The sequence below is a fragment of the Oncorhynchus mykiss genome, chromosome 5 (assembly GCF_057628025.1).
Source record: "Oncorhynchus mykiss isolate SJ-2025 chromosome 5, ASM5762802v1, whole genome shotgun sequence".
Classification (NCBI taxonomy): Eukaryota; Metazoa; Chordata; class Actinopteri; order Salmoniformes; family Salmonidae; genus Oncorhynchus; species Oncorhynchus mykiss.
This window is the reverse complement of record NC_143026.1, coordinates 44311162-44332951: the sequence shown is the minus strand read 5'-3', so window position 1 is coordinate 44332951 and position 21790 is coordinate 44311162. Positions and strand designations below refer to the sequence as shown.

At 44.4% G+C, this 21790-nt stretch overlaps 1 protein-coding gene across 2 annotated transcripts in view; it reads left to right on the top strand.

The window, feature by feature from the left end:
* Positions 1-661: 661 nt before the first annotated feature.
* The window catches only part of LOC110523906 (contactin-associated protein-like 4), a 194715-nt gene continuing 173586 nt past the window's right edge, over positions 662-21790 (top strand). The window contains exon 1 of one of the 2 annotated variants that reach the window (XM_021603042.3): positions 662-1121. In XM_021603042.3, coding sequence (XP_021458717.3) covers positions 1037-1121 — 85 coding nt within the window. In that variant the 5' untranslated portion in view covers positions 662-1036. The remainder of the gene's footprint in view (positions 1122-21790) is intronic. The other variant, XM_021603043.3, reaches the window with a different exon arrangement.

Genomic DNA, 21790 nt, shown 5'->3' with positions numbered 1-21790 from the left:
CATAATTTGTTTTAATGCCGAGCTAAATAAGGCAATATCGGACCTCTAATACAGGACTAGTAAAGGCCCAATGCACTACTTTTGTCATAATATTTGTATTTATTTATTTTGATTTCTTTTTTATTCCTACCAAGACAACATTGAATTTTCCTGAGTGGCCTAGTTACATTTTTGCCTTAAATCGGTTTGAAAAAAATCTATGGCAAGACTTGAAAATGGCTGTCTAGCGACGATCAACAACTAACTTGACAGAGGTTGAAGATTTTTTTGAAGGATGTGCAGATATTGTACAATCCAGGTGTGCAGAGCTCTATGAGACTTACCCAGAAAGACACACAGCTGTAATCGCTGACAAAGGTGATTCTACTGTAGCAGTATTGACTCAGGGGGGTGAATGCTTATCTAACAAAGATAGATTAGTGTGTTATTTTTCAACAAAAAAATTCTGAGTATTTTGTGTGTGTCGTTGACAACAAAAAAAGACAATTAAATCCATGTTAATCCCACTTTGTAACACAACAAAATTTGGAAAAAAGTAAAGGGGTGTGAATACTTTCTGAAAGAAATGTATACAACACCGTCCTCCATGCCTCCTCACAGCCACCGCCCACCTCTCATTAAAATAACAACTCATACAGTAGTTCAGGCTAAATGTTGGGCTAAATGATGTCACCATACCTGTAACTGAGACGCAGCGACAGAAGTTAGTTAAATAGAAGACAAAATTCAGCCTATGATTTTTTGGTCTTAAAGGCATTGCTTAGTGGACACTTTAAAAGCTGCTGACTTAACGCCAACAGAGGCTGGGGGTGTAGAGGTGTGTCTCAGCCTGCTCTCTCACTCTCCCTGAGCACTCCACAAGGAATGCATTCAACTGTTCCTCCTCGAGTCGGACTCGGCAGCAGTTGGATGGCGTGAGCAGCAGAGAACTGCACAGGACAGAGCAGACGCACAGGCAGCACACAGAGGCGCGCGATTAATTGACGAATCTAGAGGACAGGGCTCTGTCCTCCAGTAGCATCCTTTCGTTTCAAACATGGATTTGGAGACCAGAAGACACACTGAAATGCTTTTACAGCTAGCAGTCCTTTTCTGCTGTTCATATGGGGCAATTGGAAAAGGTGAGCACCGTGTGTTTTCTCCACACACGCACACACCGTTGCCGACCTGCTGCTTGAGTGCATGGAGAGGGATGGAGTGGAATTTGCAGTATTGGCATTTTAAAGACAATACGTTTTTTTCTCAGCTTTGTGTAGCCTACTTTGCTTGTATGTAGTCCGTGTGATTTAATATAGTGGCTTATGTTTTACTTTCATTATGTCTACCTTGACGAGGGATATTCGCCAAGACTACTTTTTTTGACAGATTGCCACTGTCAGCAGTGACATTATTGCTATTTATTCGTTTGGACACCCACAATCCTCTGTAGTTAATGTGTTAAACCTCTTTTGCTGAGTGCTTAAATATGTTTTAAAGAATCCTTTATTGCCCACCCTGTCATTGATTAAACTGAGCTTTCCTCTTAGCCATGTGTGTAGGATACCGGCAGTTGATGATGATGCTGCTTTCACTTGACAGAAATGCGCAGCAAGCACATCCCGTGTGTCAAAGCGAAACATGGACTGGACTATCCGAGTTTGCAGTGCAGGGCAGAGCAGTGTACTACAATGTAGCAGATGGTGTTATTATTATATCCCTGTGGTTAAGTGGAATGGTTATGATATCAGTGCTTACTCCCGCAAATTGTACTTGCTACAACAAATACGCCAGTGTAAACAACGGGTAAGCTACATTTAGACATATACCATTCGATAAAGACTAATTTCACAAACATGGCAAATGCACATAATAGCCTATAGTTTGAGTTAACCAACATCCAGATGGGAAATTTATGTATTATTTTCGTCCACTTTATAGGCTGGATTTTCCAAATACTGCGTAAAATGCACTGAAGAAGGTATTTTGAACGGGTTTCCACGGAACGGTGTGTGTGTGAATAAGAACGAACTGGTCTAGTAAACTGGTGCGTAAACGAACCCTCTCTGGACATCAGTGCCGAGCACAGCACAATGTGATTCCGGCTGATTCCCTTCAAAGGTGGATGACTTCACTGAAACCAGTGTTTTGGTTTTACGGGCATGATCCACGAAATGTGTGTGCGTGTGTGTGTGTCTCTCTCTCTCTCTCTCTCGCTCTCTCTCTCTCTGTGTGTGTGTGTATGTGTTTGTGTGTGTATACGAGATTAAGCGAGGGAGACATGTTCATTGCATCAGTCTTAATGCATTACAGGATGTAGGCAACTACAGATGTCAAGAAAACAGAATTTCAGAGACAATGGAAGATACAAAAACATTTGTGTGTGTGTGTGCGCGAGCATGTGCATATGTGTGTTTGTGTATGTGTCTGTGTGTTTACGTGCACACACGTGTGTGTGTATGAGAGAGAGAGAGAGAGAGAGGTTTGGTGGTTGGAACTGTAATGAGATGCATCTGTATTGTAATTGGAGCAGATGGTTGTAAACTTTGCAAGCCCCTGGCCCTCCACTTCACTGCCTGCACTGCTCTGCTACTCAGTGCCCTCATGTCCCAAATGGCACCCTATTCCCTATATAGTGCGCTACTTTTTACCAGGGCTCATAGAACTCTGGTCAAAAGTAGTGCAGTATGTAGGTAATAGGTTGTCGTTGGGGACACAGAGTCTGCTGCTGTTTCAGGACACTGTTTCACGGACACTCCCCCCCCCCCCCCCCCCACACACACACACACAAACACACACACAGACAAACACACACACAGACACACACACACACAGGCCTATTATAAGGGGTCAAACATAAATGACAAAAATATTAGTGACATTCTAATTTAACGGAAATACACTTTATATGCAACTTTGTTCTGCCTGACAAGTGCATATCTTGATGCTAATTACTCAACTTTGTCCTCATTTTGCCTCATGCTCTGCTTACAGTTGAAGTTGGAAGTTTTCCTACAGTTAGGTTGGAGTCATTAAAACTTGTTTTTGAACCACTCCACACATTTCTTGTTAACAAACTATAGTTTGGGCAAGTCGGTTAGGACATCTACTTTGTGCAATTTTTCCAACAATTGTTTACAGATAAATTATTTCACTTATAATTCACTGTATCACAAATCCAGTGGGTCAGAAGTTTACATACACTAGGTTGACTGTGCCTGGAAAATTCCAGAAAATTATGTCATGTCTTTAGAAGCTTCTGATAGGCTAATTGACATCATTTGAGTCAATTGGAGGTATACCTGTGGATATATTTCAAGGCCTACCTTCCAACTCAGTGCCTCTTTGCTTGACATCATGGGAAACTCAAAAGAAATAAGCCAAGACCTGAGAAAGAAAATTGTAGACTTCCACAAATCTGGTTCATCCTTGTGAGCAATTTCCAAACGCCTGAAGGTACCACGTTCATCTGTACAAGCAATAGTACACAAGTATAAACACCATGGGACCACGCAGCCATCATACTGCTCAGGAAGGAGACACGTTCTGTCTCCTAGAGATTAATGTACTTTGGTGCGAAAAGTGCAAATCAATCCCAGAACAACAGCAGAGGACCTTGTGAAGATGCTGGAGGAAACCGGCACAAAGGTATCTATATCCATAGTTAAACGAGTCCTATATCTACATAACCTGAAAGGCCGTTCAGCAAGGAAGAAACCACTGCTCCAAAACTGCCATAAAAAAGCCAGACTATGGTTTGCAACTGCACATGGAGACAAATATCGTACTTTTTTGGAGAAATGTCCTCTGGTCTGATGAAACAAAAATAGAACAGTTTGGCCACAGTGACCATCGTTATGTTTGGAGGAAAAAGGGGGAGGCCTGCAAGCCGAAGAACACCATCCGAACCTTGAAGCATGTGGGTGCAGCATCATGTTGTGGGGGTGCTTTGCTGCAGGAGGGACTGGTGCACTTCACAAAGTAGATGGCATCATGAGGCAGGAAAATTTGGTGGATATATTGAAGCAACATCTCAAGACATTAGTTAGGAAGTTAAAGCTTGGTCGCAAAAAGGTCTTACAATTGGACAATGCCCCAAGCATACTTCCAAAGTTGTGGAAAATGGCTTAAGGACAACAAAATCAAGGTATTGGAGTGGCCATCACAAAGCCCTGACCTCAATCCCGTAGAAAACGTGTGGGCAGAACTGAAAAAACGTGTGTGAGCAAGGAGACCTAGAAACCTGACTCAGTTACACCAGCTCTGTTAGGGGGAATGGGTCAAAATTCACCCAATTTATTGTGGGAAGCTTGTGGAAGGCTACCCGAAACGTTTGACCCAAGTTAAACAATGTAAAGGCAATGCTACCAAATACTAATTGAGTGTATGTAAACTTCTGACCCACTGGGAATGTAATGAAAGAAATAAAAGCTGAAATATATCATTCTCTCTACTGTTATTCACATTCTTAAAATAAAGTGGTGATCCTAACTGACCCAAGACAGGGAATTTTTACTCAGATTAAATGTCAGAAATTGTGAAAAATTAGTTGAAATGTACACTGCTCAAAAAAATAAAGGGAGCACTAAAATAACACATCCTAGATCTGAATGAATGAAATATTCTTATTAAATACTTTTTTATTTACATAGTTGAATGTGCTGACAACAAAATCACACAAAAATTATCAATGGAAATCAAATTGATCAACCCATGGAGGTCTGGATTTGGAGTCACACTCAAAATTAAAGTGGAAAGCCACACTACAGGCTGATCCAACTTTGATGTAATGTCCTTAAAACAAGTCAAAATGAGGCTCAGTAGTGTGTGTGGCCTCCACGTGCCTGTATGACCTCCCTACAACGCCTGGGCATGCTCCTGATGAGGTGGCGGATGGTCTCCTGAGGGATCTCCTCCCAGACCTGGACTAAAGCATCCGCCAACTCCTGGACAGTCTGTGGTGCAACGTGGCATTGGTGGATGGAGAGAGACATGATTTGATTTGATTTGATGTCCCAAATGTGCTCAATTGGATTCAGGTCTGGGGAACGGGCGGGCCAGTCCATAGCATCAATGCCTTCCTCTTGCAAGAACTGCTGACACACTCCAGCCACATGCGGTCTAGCATTTTCTTGCATTAGGAGGAACCCAGGGCCAACCGCACCAGCATATGGTCTCACAAGGGGTCTGAGAATCTCATCTCGGTACCTAATGGCAGTCAGGCTACCTCTGACGAGCACATGGAGGGCTGTGCGGCCCCCCAAAGAAATACCACCCCACACTATGACTGACCCACAGCCAAACCAGGTCATGTTGCAGGCAGCAGAACGTTCTCCACGGCGTCTCCAGACTCTGTCACATGTGCTCAGTGTGAACCTGCTTTCATCTGTGAAGAGCACAGGGCGAATTTGCCAATCTTGGTGTTCTCTGGCAAATGCCAAACGTCCTGCACGGTGTGGGCTGTAAGCACAACCCCCACCTGTGGACGTCGGGCCCTCATACCACCCTCATGGAGTCTGTTTCTGACCGTTTGAGCAGACACATGCACATTTGTGGCCTGCTGGAGGTCATTTTGCAGGGCTCTGGCAGTGCTCCTCCTGCTCCTCCTTGCACAAAGGCGGAGGTAGCGGTCCTGCTGCTGGGTTGTTGCCCTCCTACAGCCTCCTCCACGTCTCCTGATGTACTGGCCTGTCTCCTGGTAGCGCCTCCATGCTCTGGACACTACGCTGACAGACACAGCAAACCTTCTTGCCACAGCTCGCATTGATGTGCCATCCTGGATGAGCTGCACTACCTGAGCCACTTGTGTGGGTTGTAGACTCCGTCTCATGCTACCACTAGAGTGAAAGCACCGCCAGCATTCAAAAGTGACCAAAACATCAGCCAGGAAGCATAGGAACTGAGATGTGGTCTGTGGTCACCAACTGCAGTACCACTCCTTTATTGGGGGTGTCTTGCTAATTGCCTATAATTTCCACCTGTTGTCTATTTCATTTGCACAACAGCATGTGAAATGTATTGTCATTCAGTGTTGCTTCCTAAGTGGACAGTTTGATTTCACAGAAGTGTGATTGACTTGGAGTTACATTGTGTTGTTTAAGTGTTCCCTTTATTTTTTTGAGCAGTGTTTTTGGCTGTATGTAAACTTCCGACTTCAACTGTATCTTGTTAGCTGTATTCTAAATATATCACCTGGCTGCTATCACCAGTCCATGGCCATCTGTAGATGGAGAAGACATTTGCGTCACAAGGGTACCCTGTAGTGCACTGCCTTTGACCAAGGACCATTGGGTTCCGGTCAAAAGTAATGCGCTATGTAGGGAATAGAGTGCCATTTGGGACATAGCCCAGGACTTTGATGTTTGATGCGTATTGACAGGATGTATCATCAAACAACTTGCTGGCTCATCATACACTGCCTGCATATGGCTGAGTAGTCCGTTCAGTAGTCTGTAGTTTTCATGAGAGGGCCGGCCCTCCACTGTGAATTTAAGGCCCTGTGTGGCTCAGTTGGGAAGAGTGGGTTTCTAGCAATGCAAATGTTTTGGATTCAATTCTCGTAGCGATCACATACACATATTGCATGAGTAGCTGTTCTTTTCATCAGAGGGTCTGTATACTGTACTGCCTGTTGTGTAAGGATGCATATCCCTAATATATTCTGAGGTTATTTCATGAGAGCATCTGCCCTCGCCCTCCACTGTCAGGTTAAGGTCTACTATATGTGGTTTGTGAGGTTGTCCATATTATACTGTATGCTGTAGAAGATGCGTATCTCTAAAATATTCGGAGGCTATTTCATGAGAGCATCTGCACTCGACCTCCACTATCAGGTGAAGGTCTCCCTGGCTGGTTATGCTGTTTATAGGGAAGTTGGGGGGGGTACTGCACAGTGTACTGTGTATTGTATAAGGACTAGAGTATCCCTAAATTATTTCTGAGGCTACCCTCTTATCTATGAGAGCATCAGGCTTAATCAGAGCTCTGAGTATTTTGATAGAAACCCCAAGACGAGAGAGAACACTACAGAAGCAGGGCTGTAGCCTCTGTAGCCAGGGGTAGAACCTCAGTAGTTCTCAGCTGGGGACCCACAGTTGACTGTTTATAGTTCACTCGTTCGAGTGACCCATTTTCACCCTAAATTTTTTTTTATGCATCTACCCAGCGTCCTTTACAATTAAGAGCCCAAAACACAGCTATGTGAATCACTTCTATTCCATATGGGATGAATAATTAATGAAGTTGATGCACAACTCAAGTTGGTTTTTTATATGACCCAATATATAATACGGTAAACATGAGACAAGTTCATATAATCACAATAATGAGTTGAGAAGGTGGACTTCTCTGCATTGCCCTGGTGATAAACCATGCGAAGAGCCTCTCGTAGAATCATTGCTCTGTTAGCAGTGGTGGTACAGTACATTAGTTTACCATCTGTGTGTGTATGTGTGAGAGACAGAGAGACAGAAAGAGAGAGATGGGGAGAGAGAGAGATGGAGAGAAAGAAAGACAGGGTGGGAGGGACAGAGAAGGAGGTAGGGAGAGAGAGAGAGAGAGAGAGAGAGAGAGAGAGAGAGAGAGAGGACAATATCTCCCAATCTCTTTAACAGCTCACAGTAAACAGACAGAAAGTGATTGAGAGTTGATAATCCTGCATCTCTCAACTCTCGTTAACACAAAACTCATATGAGTGCCATCATTTTTTCAGGGACAGATATAAAGGGTTCGTCCATCGATACAGAGTCCGTCCGTCCCCCCCTTCCCCTCTGTGGATCTGGAGTCAGTGGAGCACTCCTCCTAATCATGGCCTAATGGCAGATTACACCATCTCACTTGCCAGACTCATGTCGCTCCAGGGTCTTTATTAAGCTTCATAACTGATGTCGGTAGGCTTTTTCGTCAGACTATACAGGCAACATAATAAATTACAGTGGACCAGCGAGGGCAGGAGCATACCATTCGCGGAGATGCCTACTTTGGCTGTGAGTCAGCTGAATGTGTCCCCAAGGTGTTTAGGAACAAGCAGAGAGTTTGGCTTGTGATTGAGGTTGCAGGGAACTTTTTATTCCTCTAATTTAGACTGTTAGCATCCCAAATGCTACCCTATTCCCTATATTGCATTACTTTTTACCAGTGCCCATAGGGCTCTAGTCAAAAGTAGTGCACTATGTAGGGAATAGGGTGCCATTTGCGACAGAACCTTAGACTTCAGGCAATGACACCCTCCTCATCCACTCTACCTCGACTATTTCCCACAGACAGGGGTTATTAATCAATTAAATAAATATGCCAGGACTGGAAATTATGTATATTTGGCCAGTAAACCGACCAACCGGGTGCTTCATAGCTTCAAATGCAGCACACAGCTCCCTGCCTCATCGGAATTTATTCACTTTTCAATGAGCTGGTTGTTTGTATTGTGAAGAACATAAAGCAGTGAATAAAAGCAATTTGGTGCAAATGTCTGTGTGACGTACACATTTCCCTGAAAAGCCCATTGTCCATTAAGATTCATGAGAGAGGTGGCGTCTTATAGAGGCTGAATGACAGAAGGGGGAAGTGGATAGCGAGGAGAGAATAAATCGGCCTCATATTTCTTCTTTACTGTAATTTATGAAAATGTGTGTTGGAGAAGTCAAGGCATGAATTGGATCTTATGAAGTCAAGGTTGCACAATGGTAGCGGCGGGTAGCGCTGGTCGTTTTCACCGTGTGAACTTGAGGCTGGCTCTGGCAGTCATGAATCTAGGTTATTAACGGCGACAGCAGTGTTTAAGCAAGGAAATTGACATAAAACGGCAGTCCATCTATCTTTGATTCTGACCCATGCAATTCTGTATTAGCTCAAGGCATCATTCTTCAAAAAAACTGGAACCCTCAAAATGAACACATTCATCACACAGCCCTCATCATCGTAGATGAGTTGGTACTGGACCAAATATCTGTCACGGTGGCACTGTTAGCACATGGTGTGTCCCAACTGTGCTCTCAGCTTATGTTAGCTTCAGTTCTACTTTGCAGTCATAACTAGAATATTCAACCTTGCTACTACAGATTAGGCTGGATTTGTTTCACATTCATACAGTCATCATTCAACACCTGATTTGCTTAGGCTTATTTTCCATTTTCAATCATGTATGTTACAGCTGTGACATTTGACAGGGTATGCTTTCTAAATGGCACCCTATTCCCTATTTAGTGCATTATTTTTTAACTGGGCCCACAGGAATAGGGTGCTATTTGGGATTGGGACACTGAGACAGGGATAAAGCACGGGTGTGCTATCTCCCATTTAGCCATTTGCTATCATTCACCTACCGTTCACCCAGCAGCTATCAGTACTACACTCCTGTATTTGCAGTTGAGCTAGGTGATGTAATTTGTGAAAGTGAACCACTGTAACTATAATGAACCTGTGGCCAGAAAAATCTTTCAATCATCTTGTGTTCAACAACAACAGGGCTATTGTTACATAGCTGATATTGTTCTTGTTGCCTGCTGTTGTTTGCAATGATTAAAGCATTGACCTTAAATGTCATGTCCAAGTCACCTGGCAGAAAGACATAGAATCATCAAAGTAATGATCAGATTGACAGATAAGTTCCTGATACAGTATCTGTTCTGTCATTTCTATTCATTATTGTAGATTATTCCCACTGGCAATGGTGCTGTTCCACTGTTATCACATCTCACACCTTACTTCACACATTCCCTGACATTGGCAGAGAGACTGAGGGATCATAAATTGTGTCCCCAAACTCCCAGTGACCTCTGTGACCTGGCCACTGATAGGTTGCTAGGGTCAGGTGGTTGCTGGGAGCCGGACAACCGACAGTACTCTGACCTGCTCAGGTCACACAGCCTCCTCAGTTTCTCTTCAAGTGGACATGCGTGATGGAGTGTGTGGACAGAAGTGAGTTGGTGTAACTATTGTAACTTGTGTGTCTATTGTTTACTGTTGTAACTGTTATTAGTTGGTCATAGTAGTTGTGCTTTGTGTTATACAGTCCTTGCTTATGCTATAGTTTTATACACTCCTTCATTTGTCAATACCATTATTGCTCTCATTGTGCTATCATATTGTGTACAGACTATTCATTGCATTCATGTCTGTTTACACAGAACCACATCCATTCTCATATGTCCTCGGGAAATAAAGTTCCTTAATGTGCATAACTCTGCGAAGTCGCCTTATTCCTCTGACCGGGAAACGTGTCAGTGAGTCACAGACCAGCCCAACTGGAGAGCCGCTCTCTTTCAATTATTTAGTTTAGTCATTGGTATTAAAGGCTACAGTCAGGAAGGAGCCTTATGTAGAGAACAGAGTTTGACGTCCGAGGAGGTGTCGTGGAAAGACAATTTTGCAGCTCTAGGAGGACAATGGACGATAATAGAAATGCTTCTTTATTGTTAAAAGCATTGGTTTTAACATAAAATAAGCATTTAATGAAGTTCCACTGTTGGAAGAGTTGTTGAATTTCATAATATAATATATGCCATTTAGCAGGTGCTTTGATCCAAAGCAAAGTGGCTTAAAGGCGCTGCATAGTCAATGCGTCGTCTGCATTGACCATGCAGCATTTGTGGTGATACGGCCTCTGCAGAAGTCAGGGCAGAAGTTGAGCAGAGCTGTTGTGAAGGTATTTGTCAAGGAAGTGTGTTTGTGTTTGTGTTTATGCAGGACCTCCCATGTCAATGCGGAGCTCTACGGAGCCCTCCACATTGTTACAACATTTGTGAGGCGCACGGCGATGCGGAGCTCTACGGAGCCCTCCACATTGTTACAACATTTGTGAGGCGCACGGCGATGCGGTACAGAGCTCCATTTGTCTTCTGTCGCACACAACCCTTATGGCGCCTCCGACCATGTTTTCAGATCAAGCAGTCATGCGTGCAAACATTTTACGCTCAGGTGGTCTCAGGAATCAAACCTACTATCCTTGCGTTTGAAGTTGATAAAAATGTGTTTTTGGTAAAACCAACACGCTTCGGGTCCAAAGTAGCGGCACTGTTCCTTTCCCATTGAGCAGTTGTATTGGAAAGGGCAGAGAAGAAGGAGAATCGGCAGAATGTGAATTACAGGGAGGCGGGGGGGGGGGGGGGGGGGGGGGGATACACCCCCCTGAATGAGAGATGAGCTTCCCTAAAAGTAACAAAAATCTAACTTAGCGGGTGATCTCTAAATAATGTTATTATTTACCCTGTTTGTTAAAAATACATATGAAAATAAAAGCTTTTTCCAAACTAAACGAAAACCACCCACCTCTGTGTCATGTGTCTGCACTTGTCATCTCTGGACAGTCCCATATTTCAGCTCCTTTTCAGGTGTCCGGACTTTTCTTTCTACAAAAAAAGGTCCCTTTGTCAGCAAGACACATCAATTAATTCAGGCTACAAGAGTGCAGACCCCAATGACAACTGCCAAATGTCATTACACTTTTTGGTGTTTTGTAACCGATTTCTCTTTCCATTCATCAAATGGTGTGAGTGCAAAGTGCACTGTCTGGATGCTGGAATTATTTTGGAGTGTACGAACAGGCTAATAAAAAAAAAATTAAGTGATTTGTTTGACAATAAGATGAAAACGTCATGACTGACAGTGTTCATACCTGATTAAAAGGTAATGCATTTTTTTTACCGGTTAATTGCATGTCTTTACTATACGGCCATCACTATAAATATAGTTAATTTGCACTCTGAGAATCGGTCAGCGCATCTTGCCTTACCTGGTGGTCACCCTCCGGCTCCCAGCCCTTCACTGACACATTCTGAGCTCGTACCCCCATTTCACTCCCCAGTGGTTCCCTCGGGAAGCCCAGGCAGAAAGGCTGACCCAGTGCCAAATCTAGGTCAGAACTTTAAAAAAGGAACCCTCTTCTTCCAGCTCTGTTCTCTTCTCTTCTCTTGGGTGCTCTACAAGCTCCTGGTGCCAAAAACGTCAGGGGACTTCCAGATACATGGGGCCCTGGCTACCAACAGTTGGTTAGGCCTGTCGATTCTGCTCATTGCCTGAAACTGTTCAGCATGTATTCTCTGTCTACACTGATGTGGTACCTTTACTGTCATTGTTGGACCGTCTGGGTGAGAGGTTGGGGTTTGGTAATGTGGTTTAGTAGAATGAGGTTGGCTCATTAAAGAGAGAGTCAAATATCCTCTCCCTCTCCCTCCCCCACTCTCATCTGCTCAATTCTGAGCATTCTATAAACCGTACCTGAACACACCAAGCCCAGGTGTACCACTGCTCCGTGTGGAGGGCAGGCACCTAAATCTTTTATGAGTTACCTCAGGCTCCCCAAAAGACTTCATTTGTAAACATGACTGGGCGGTGAGTTAGTCTGACCTTCTGATGAGATTTCCGATCAGCATCATCATAGGCTCAAAGCTAAGCAGTGATCATGGCTACAGATAGAAGCAGGGTTGTGGTTCAACAAAGACTCTGTGAACCGGTACCTTCTCGATCCCCTGAATACAAAATAACCGAAGGTAAGGAGAAGAGGGCGTACAGTACTCAGAGAGAACTATCGCCCATTGACTGACAGTCAGCCACAGTCTGTGCACCCGTGAATTCATATGTGTATGTATTTGAGTGTAGTCTAGAATTGCCCCATATAACCAAGTGATGGATCTATAATTGGTTTCAGATTAATTAATTGAATACAGGGCATTACTCCCTGTATTCACTCCCGGGGTCCCCCAAACCCCTTCAACACATGCACTCTCCATTCCTCATTAGCTCTGTGCTAGTATAGTACAGTACAGTGGAGTGGAATAGCACATCCAGGGGACCTTCTGTTTTAATGAAAGGCTTGTTCTGGATTCTGAATAATAACAAGAGACTTGCTTGGGCCTAGAAACACAAGCAATTGACAATAGTCTGGTGGAAATCTGTCCGTTGGTCTGATGAGTCCAAATTTGAGATTTTTGGTTTGATCAACCATGTCTTAGTGAGATGCAGAGTAGGTGAACGGATGATCTCCACATGTGTTTTTCCCACGTGAAGCAGTGAGGAAGAGACATGATGGTGTGGGGGTGCTTTGCTGGTGACACTGACAGTGATTTACTAAGAATTCAAGGCACACTTAACCAGCATGGCTACCACAGCATTCTGCAGTGATACGCCATCCCATCTGGTTTGCGCTTAGTGGGACTATCATTTGTTTTTCAACAGGACAATGACCCAAAACACACCTCCCGGCTGTGTACGGGCTATCTGACCAAGAAGTGATGGAGTGCTGCATCAGATGACCTGCCCTCCACAATTACCCGACCTCAACCCAATTGAGTGAAGGAAAAGCAGTCAATAAATGCTCAGGATATGTGGGAACTCCTTCAAAGACTGTTGGAAAAGCATTCCTCAAGAAGCTGGTTGAGAGAATGCCAAGAGTGTGCAAAGCTGCCATCAAGGCAAAGGGTGGCTACTTTGAAGAATCTTGTTGAACACTTTTTTGGTTACTACATGATTCCGAATGTGTTAATAGTTTTTTCTTTACTATTATTCTACGTAGAACATAGTAAAAATATATATGAGAATCGAGGACCATGATCAGAGACAATGTCGATAGGGAGTCCATGGATTCGGAAGATGTGCTTCACCATGAGATTGGCTGTCTTCTTGGCTGAGGGTAACTTGGGGAGAGGGTTGAAATGGGCAGATTTAGAGAACCTATCCACAACCATCAGGATAGTGGTGTAGTCATTAGATGGTGGAAGCCCAGTTTTTCAAAATCCAGGGAAATATGGGAACAGGGGCGATGAGGAACAGGGATGGATTGGCTGAAGGAGGCCAGACGGAGCTTGCCGCGGAGTCTTATTCTGGGCACATACGTGCATGCGGCGATGAAGGCCGAGACGTCAGGAACCATGGTGGGCCACCAGAAGCGTTTTCGGAGGAATGCCAGGATTTGACAGGAGCCAGGATGACAGCTAAGCCTTTCAGAAATGAGCCCATTCCAGGACCTGAGACCGGGCCAAATCAGGGAAGAACATCCAGTTAGCCGGGCCCCCCACAGGGTAGTGAGGATGGTCCCAGAGTCAGAGGGTGTGGCAGTGGAAGTGTAAAGGCGAGAGAGGACGTTCGGCTTCACATTCTTGGACCCTGGATGGTGAAGTTGAAGCGGTCCTGCCTAGAGTTAAGGCGCTTGGCTGTGCGGAGATATTCTAAATTCTTATGGTCAGTCCACACCAAAAATGGATGTGCCCCTTCCAGCCAGTGCATCCACTCCTCCAGCGCCATCTTGACCACCAGAAGTTCCCGGTTCCCTACGTCATGTCATAGAGCACATCGTTGACCAGGGCCTGGAAAACAGTGGCAGCCCAAACGGCATGACCAGGTACTCGTAGTGTCCACAGGTCATTTGTAAGGCTGCCTTCCACTCGTCTCCTTCGCGTATCCGAACAAGGTGGTAGGCATTCTGAAGGTCCAACTTGTAAAATATATTTTCCTCCTGAAGAAGTTCCGGTAGCAGAGAGGAGTGGTAGGGGGTAACGATTATTGTCATTGAGGCCCCAGTATTCAATACATGGATGCAGGGTCTTTTCCTTCTTTTCCATCAGCCGACAGGGGAGGCAGAAGGGCAAATGCTCCCAGCAGCCAGAGAGTCCTCAATGTTCTCCTCCATGGCCTTAGTCTTAGGGCCAGATGGAAAATAGCCGGCCTTGAGGTGGTGTGGTGACCGTGGTGTGGTGTTGTGTGGATATACCTAGCTCAGATACCAGAGTAGCGTCCATGAAACTCTCATCAGCCTCAGAGTCAATGAGCACCCGGAGGGATTTAGACCCACAGCAGGATAACATGAAAGGGAGTACGAGTAATGGGAGTTAGAACATTCCCTGTATGACCCACCATGGTACTCTTACCTAGCTGATGAGTCTGGTCTTTCACTGGACAGGCAGATTTGTAATGCCCTGTAGCACCACAATACAGGCAACTGTTGGAGGAGTTAAGCCTCTGTAGTTGTTCCTGAGGTGATAACCTAATTCTACCCTGTTGTGTAGGCACCGTAGTAAATGAGTCGCTCATTCCTGTAGATTCCCGAAGGGGCTTGGGTGCCTTTGGATCCTCTCGGAAATGCAGGCCTCGGGGACTTCCGGGATTCTTTGGGGGCGAGCAAGCAGTCGTAGACATACGAGTGGAGCCGAAAAACAGACCTCCTCTCTCTCCTGCGCTCCTGTAGACGTCCGTCGATCCTGATTGTTAAGGCTATGAGGAAGTTGAGGTCCAGGGGTAACTCCCGAACTGCGATCTCATCTTTAATCTCCTCAGAAAGTCAATGAAGTATGTATCGAACAGAGAATCCGGGTTCCAGGCACTCTCGGCAGCCATGGTGCGAAAGTCTACTGCGTAGTCTGCCACGCTAATGGGGTTCTTGGTGTAATCTGAGTATCTTTTGGGCCGCCTCTCTCCCAGAAACCAGAGAATAGAATACCTTCCTCACCTCCGCCACGAAATCCTCCAAACGAAGGCAAATGGCAGATTGTTGCTCCCAAACCGCCGTAGCCCAGGAGAGCGCCCTACCATACATTAGCGTTTTAAGATACGCTATTCTCGAACGGCCAAAAGGAATTAAGAGGGCTGCAGCTCAAAGGTGAGGGAGCACTGGGAAAGAAACACCTGACAGGTTCCAAGTAGGGCGAGAACAGGCAGAAGTTCATTAACCAGGTCAGAGTCCAAAAGGTACAGGGCGGCAGGCAGGCTAGAGGTCAGGGCAGGCTGAAGGGTCAGGCAGGCAGGCTCAGTGTCAGGGCAGACAAAAGGTCAGACCCGGAAAGACTAGAAAAACAGAGACTAAGTAAAACACGCTGGTTGACTTGACAAGACGAACTGGCAACAAACGGAGAACACAGGTATAAATACACTGGGGATAATGGTTGACACCTGGAGGGTGATGGAGACAAGCACATAGACAGGTGAAACAGATCAGGGCGTGACAGGATCAAGATCCCTGTTGCCTAAATTGGTATTGAATGTTTTTATAGTGCCTCTTTTGTGCACTTCCGGTAATACCGTATACCTCGGTATGGTACAGAAACGGTATGGTGGTATGAAAATCAGGATACATCCTAACTCTAGTGTGTTCGCCTCTGGTGATTATCAGTTGGTACACAGGCATTTGTCAACACTGGAAAAACACACTGACACGGCAACTGTACAACACATGAAGCAAGATGGATTACAATAAAATGCATTAGATAAAATATGCACTTAGATGAAAAATATGAGAAAGTGCAGCTTGAGGGAAATGTGACATCTTTGAGGAGAAGGGGAAAAAAACATGCCAAATATTGGTGGAGAGTGATGGCATTTTCCCCTTTACTGTATTAAATGTTACACATACGATATGGAATGCATTGACTGTTTTGTGTGATGGTATATGATCGTCATTTATCCCTTTGAGGCTTTACTGCTGAAAGACCCTATCAGTGCCAGACCCGAGTTCAAATACTATTTGAAGTCTTTCAAATACTACTGAGCATTTGCTTTAGCCTGCCTGGCGTGTCAGGTGGTCAGAGTTTGCAGTTTTCAATATTTTCTATTGATTCTATTGTAGCAGGAAGCGAGCTCAAAAAAGCACATTTAAAGTATTTGATGTATTTTAAATAGTATTTGAATCGATGCAGGTCTGCTCATTGTGTTTTGTTTAGTTGCTATCCCAGTGCTCCAGCCCTGCAGAAGGACTGTGGTGTCAGTCACGGGGGAGAAATGATATTTTTAAAGCAGTAGTGCTAATAGTTTAGTACAGTGGTCACCAACCTGAGGCAAAATGCAAGCCGAGATCTACCCCTCTTTTTTAAACATGACTTAAAAAATGTAAGCCTATGCAACATTAACCAATTAAAAACAGTTCTGTAGCAATGAGGTTTCTGCAGTAGAATATAGGCCCAATACATTATCGCTACACTACAGTTGAAGTCGGAAATGTACATACACCTTAGCCAAATACATTTCAACTAAGTTTTTCACAATTCCTGACATTTAATCCGAGTAGAAATTCCCTGTCTTAGGTCAGTTAGGATCACCACTGTATTTTAAGAATGTGAATTGTCAGGATAATAGTAGAGAGAATTATTTATTTCAGCTTTTATTTATTTCATTACATTCCCAGTACATTCCCAGTGCATTCCCAGTACATTCACTCAATTAGTATTTGGTAGCATTGCCTTTAAATTGTTTAACTTGGGTCAAATGTTTCGGGTAGCTTTCCACAAGCTTCCCACAACAAGTTGGGTGAATTTTGGCCCATTCCCCCTGACAGAGCTGGTGTAACTGAGTCAGGTTTGTAGGCCTTCTTGCTCACACATGCTTTTTCAGTTCTGCCCACACATTTTCTATAGGATTGAAGTCCGGGCTTTGTGATGGCCTTAAGCCATTTTGCCACAACTTTGGAAGTATGCTTGGGGTCATTGTCCATTTGGAAGACCCATTTGCGAGCAAGCTTTAACTTCCTGACTGATGTCTTGAGATGTTGCTTCAATATATCCACCAAATTTTCCTGCCTCATGACGCCATCTATTTTGTGAAGTGCACCAGTCCCTCCTGCAGCAAAGCCCCCCCACAACATGATTCTGCCACCCCAGTGCTTCACGGTTGGGATGGTGTTGTTTGGCTTGCAGGCCTCCCCCTTGTTTGTCAAAACAGAGTGATGGTCATTATGGCCTCAAGTTATGTTTCATTTTTGTTTCATCAGACCAGAGGACATTTCTCCAAAAATACGACCTTTGTCCCTATGTGCAGTTGCAAACCGTAATCTGGCTTTTTTTATGGCGGCTTTGGAGCAGTGGCTTCTTTCAGGTTGTGTCGACATAGGACTCGTTTTTACTGTGGATATAGATACTTTTGTACCTGTTTCCTCCAGCATCTTCACAAGGTCCTTTGCTGTTCTGAGATTGATTTGCACTTTTCGCACCAAATTATGTTCATCTCTAGGAGACAGAACGTGTCTCCATCCTGAGCGGTATGATGGCTGCGTGGTCCCATGGTGTTTATACTTATGTATTATTGTTTGTACAGATGAACGTGGTACCTTCAGGCATTTGGAAATTGCTCCCAAGGATGAACCAGACTTGTGGAGGTCTACAAATTTTTTCTGAGGTCTTGGCTGATTTCATTTGATTGTTCCATGATGTCAAGCAAAGAGGCACTGAGTTTGAAGGTAGGCCTTGAAATACATCCACAGATACACCTCCAATTGACAAGAATTATGTCAATTAGCCTATTAGAAGCTTCTAAAGACATGATATAATATTCTGGAATTTTCCAAGCTGTTTAAAGGCACAGTCAACTTAGTGTATGTAAACTTCCGACTTCAACTGTATGGTTGAATTGCCCTGCCAGTGTTGTTCTTCTCAGGCCATTTTGAAATGATATATGTATAAAAAAATGGTTTTTGATCACACTGGTAGTAGATCAATTGTTGTATTACTTGTGAGGCACATCTAAGTGAGCAAAATATTATGCCCAGGACGTGAGCAGAGCAACAGGCCCAACCCCCACTATTTCACCCGCCCAATCCCCAACCTGCGACCTAAGAGGTATGTATCAGATGCTCAATATGCTCTATTCACACCTACTGTGACGGTCTGGGCCCAAACCACACAAAAACAACACTATACAATATGGAACACAAAGCTTTGACTATTTCATCCTGGATATAATATATAAAAGGTCTGAGGTCATCTGTAGTAACCATAGTTTTGATGTCTTCATTATTATTCTACAATGTAGAAAATATAAAAAATAAAGAAAAAGCCTTTAAAGAGCAGGTGTCCAAACTTTTGACTGGTACTGTATAAATACACTGCTCAAAAAATAAAGGGAACACTAAAATAACACATCCTAGATCTGAATGAAAGAAATATTCTTATTAAATATTTTTTTCTTTACATAGTTGAATGTGCTGACAACAAAATCACACAAAAACTATCATAGGAAATCAAATGTATCAACCCATGGAGGTCTGGATTTGGAGTGACACTCAAAATTAAAGTGGATAACCACACTACAGGCTGATCCAACTTTGATGTAATGTCCTTAAAACAAGTCAAAATGAGGCTCAGTAGTGTGTGTGGCCTCCACGTGCCTGTATGACCTCCCTACAACGCCTGGGCATGCTCCTGATGAGGTGGCGGATGGTCTCCTGAGGGATCTCCTCCCAGACCTGGACTAAAGCATCCGCCAACTTCTGGACAGTCTGTGGAGCGAGACATGATGTCCCAGATGTGCTCAATTGGATTCAGGTCTGGGGAACGGGCGGGCCAGTCCATAGCATCAATGCCTTCTTAACGGCAGTCAGGCTACCTCTGGCGAGCACATTGAGGGCTGTGCGGCCCCCCCAAAAAATGCCACCCCACACCATGACTGACCCACCGCCAAACCGGTCATGCTGGAGGATGTTGCAGGCAGCAGAACGTTCTCCACGGCGTCTCCAGACTCTGTCACATCTGTCACGTGCTCAGTGTGAACCTGCTTTCATCTGTGAAGAGCACAGGGCGCCAGTGGCGATTTTGCCAATCTTGGTGTTCTCTGGCAAATGCCAAACGTCCTGCACGGTGTTGGGCTGTAAGCACAACCCCCACCTGTGGACGTCGGGCCCTCATACCACCCTCATGGAGTCTGTTTCTGACCGTTTGAGCAGACACATGCACATTTGTGGCCTGCTGGAGGTCATTTTGCAGGGCTCTGGCAGTGCTCCTCCTGCTCCTCCTTGCACAAAGGCGGAGGTAGCGGTCCTGCTGCTGGGTTGTTGCCCTCCTACGGCCTCCTCCACATCTCCTGATGTACTGGCCTGTCTCCTGGTAGCGCCTCCAAGCTCTGGACACTACGCTGACAGACACAGCAAACCTTCTTGCCACAGCTCGCATTGATGTGCCATCCTGGATGAGCTGCACTACCTGAGCCACTTGTGTGGGTTGTAGACTCCGTCTCATGCTACCACTAGAGTGAAAGCACCGCCAGCATTCAAAAGTGACCAAAACATCAGCCAGGAAGCATAGGAACTGAGAAGTGGTCTGTGGTCACCAACTGCAGAACCACTCCTTTATTGGGGGTGTCTTGCTAATTGCCTATAATTTCCACCTGTTGTCTATTCCATTTGCACAACAGCATGTGAAATGTATTGTCAATCAGTGTTGCTTCCTAAGTGGACAGATTGATTTCACAGAAGTGTGATTGACTTGGAGTTACATTGTGTTGTTTAAGTGTTCCCTTTATTTTTTTGAGCAGTGTATATACACTACCGCCAACAGTTATTTAGATATTAATTTGTTTTTGACTCTGGGATGCTAGCCTCCTAGTCAGAGTTCCTCTGTCCAGTGTCTGTGTTCTTTTGCCCATATTAATATTTTATTTTTATTGGTCAGTTTTTAATTTCACCTTTATTTAACCAGGTAGGCTAGAACAAGATCTCATTTGCAACTGTGACCTGTCCAAGATGTAGCAAAGCAGTTCAACACATAAAACAACAGAGTTACACATAGAATAAACAAACATGCAATCAATAATACAGTAGAAAAATCTATATAAAGCATGTGCAAATGAGGTAGGATAAGAAAGGTAAGGCAATATATACAGTGCCTTGCGAAAGTATTCGGCCCCCTTGAACTTTGCGACCTTTTGCCACATTTCAGGCTTCAAACATAAAGATATAAAACTGTATTTTTTTGTGAAGAATCAACAACAAGTGGGACACAATCATGAAGTGGAACGACATTTATTGGATATTTCAAACATTTTTAACAAATCAAAAACTGAAAAATTGGGCGTGCAAAATTATTCAGCCCCCTTAAGTTAATACTTTGTAGCGCCACCTTTTGCTGCGATTACAGCTGTAAGTCGCTTGGGGTATGTCTCTATCAGTTTTGCACATCGAGAGACTGACATTTTTTCCCATTCCTCCTTGCAAAACAGCTTGAGCTCAGTGAGGTTGGATGGAGAGCATTTGTGAACAGCAGTTTTCAGTTCTTTCCACAGATTCTCGATTGGATTCAGGTCTGGACTTTGACTTGGCCATTCTAACACCTGGATATGTTTATTTTTGAACCATTCCATTGTAGATTTTGCTTTATGTTTTGGATCATTGTCTTGTTGGAAGACAAATCTCCGTCCCAGTCTCAGGTCTTTTGCAGACTCCTTCAGGTTTTCTTCCAGAATGGTCCAAAGTTCAAGGGGGCCGAATACTTTCGCAAGGCACTGTAGGAAGCCAATTCTAGATTTAATTTTGGATTGGAGATGTTTATTGTGAGTTTGGAAGGAGACTTTACAGTCTAATCAGACACCTAGTTATTTGTAGTTGTCCACATATTCTAAGTCAGAACTGTCCAGAGTACTGATGCTGGACGGGCGGGCAGGTGCGGGCAGCGATCGGTTGAAGAGCATGTGTTTAGTTTTACTTGCATTTAAGAGCAGTTGGAGGCCACGGAAGGAGAGTTGTATAACATTGAAGTTCATCTGGAGGTTAGTTAACCCACTGTCCAACGAAGGGCCATTGATGTATACAGAGAAGAGAGTCGGCCCGAGAATTGAACCCTGTGGCACCCCCATAGTGACTGCCAGAGGTCCGGACAACAGACCCTCCGATTTGACACACTGAACTCTATCGGAGAAGTAGTTGGTGAACCAAGCGTGGCAATCATTTGAGAAACCAAGGCTGTTGAGTCTGCCAATAAGAATGTTGTAATTGACAGAGTCGAAAGCCTTGGCCAGGTCGATGAATACGGCTGCACAGTAATGTCTTATCGATGACGGTTATGATATCATTTAGGACCTTGAGCGTGGCTGAGGTGCACCCATGAAAATAAAAGAGAGCCGCACACTCTAA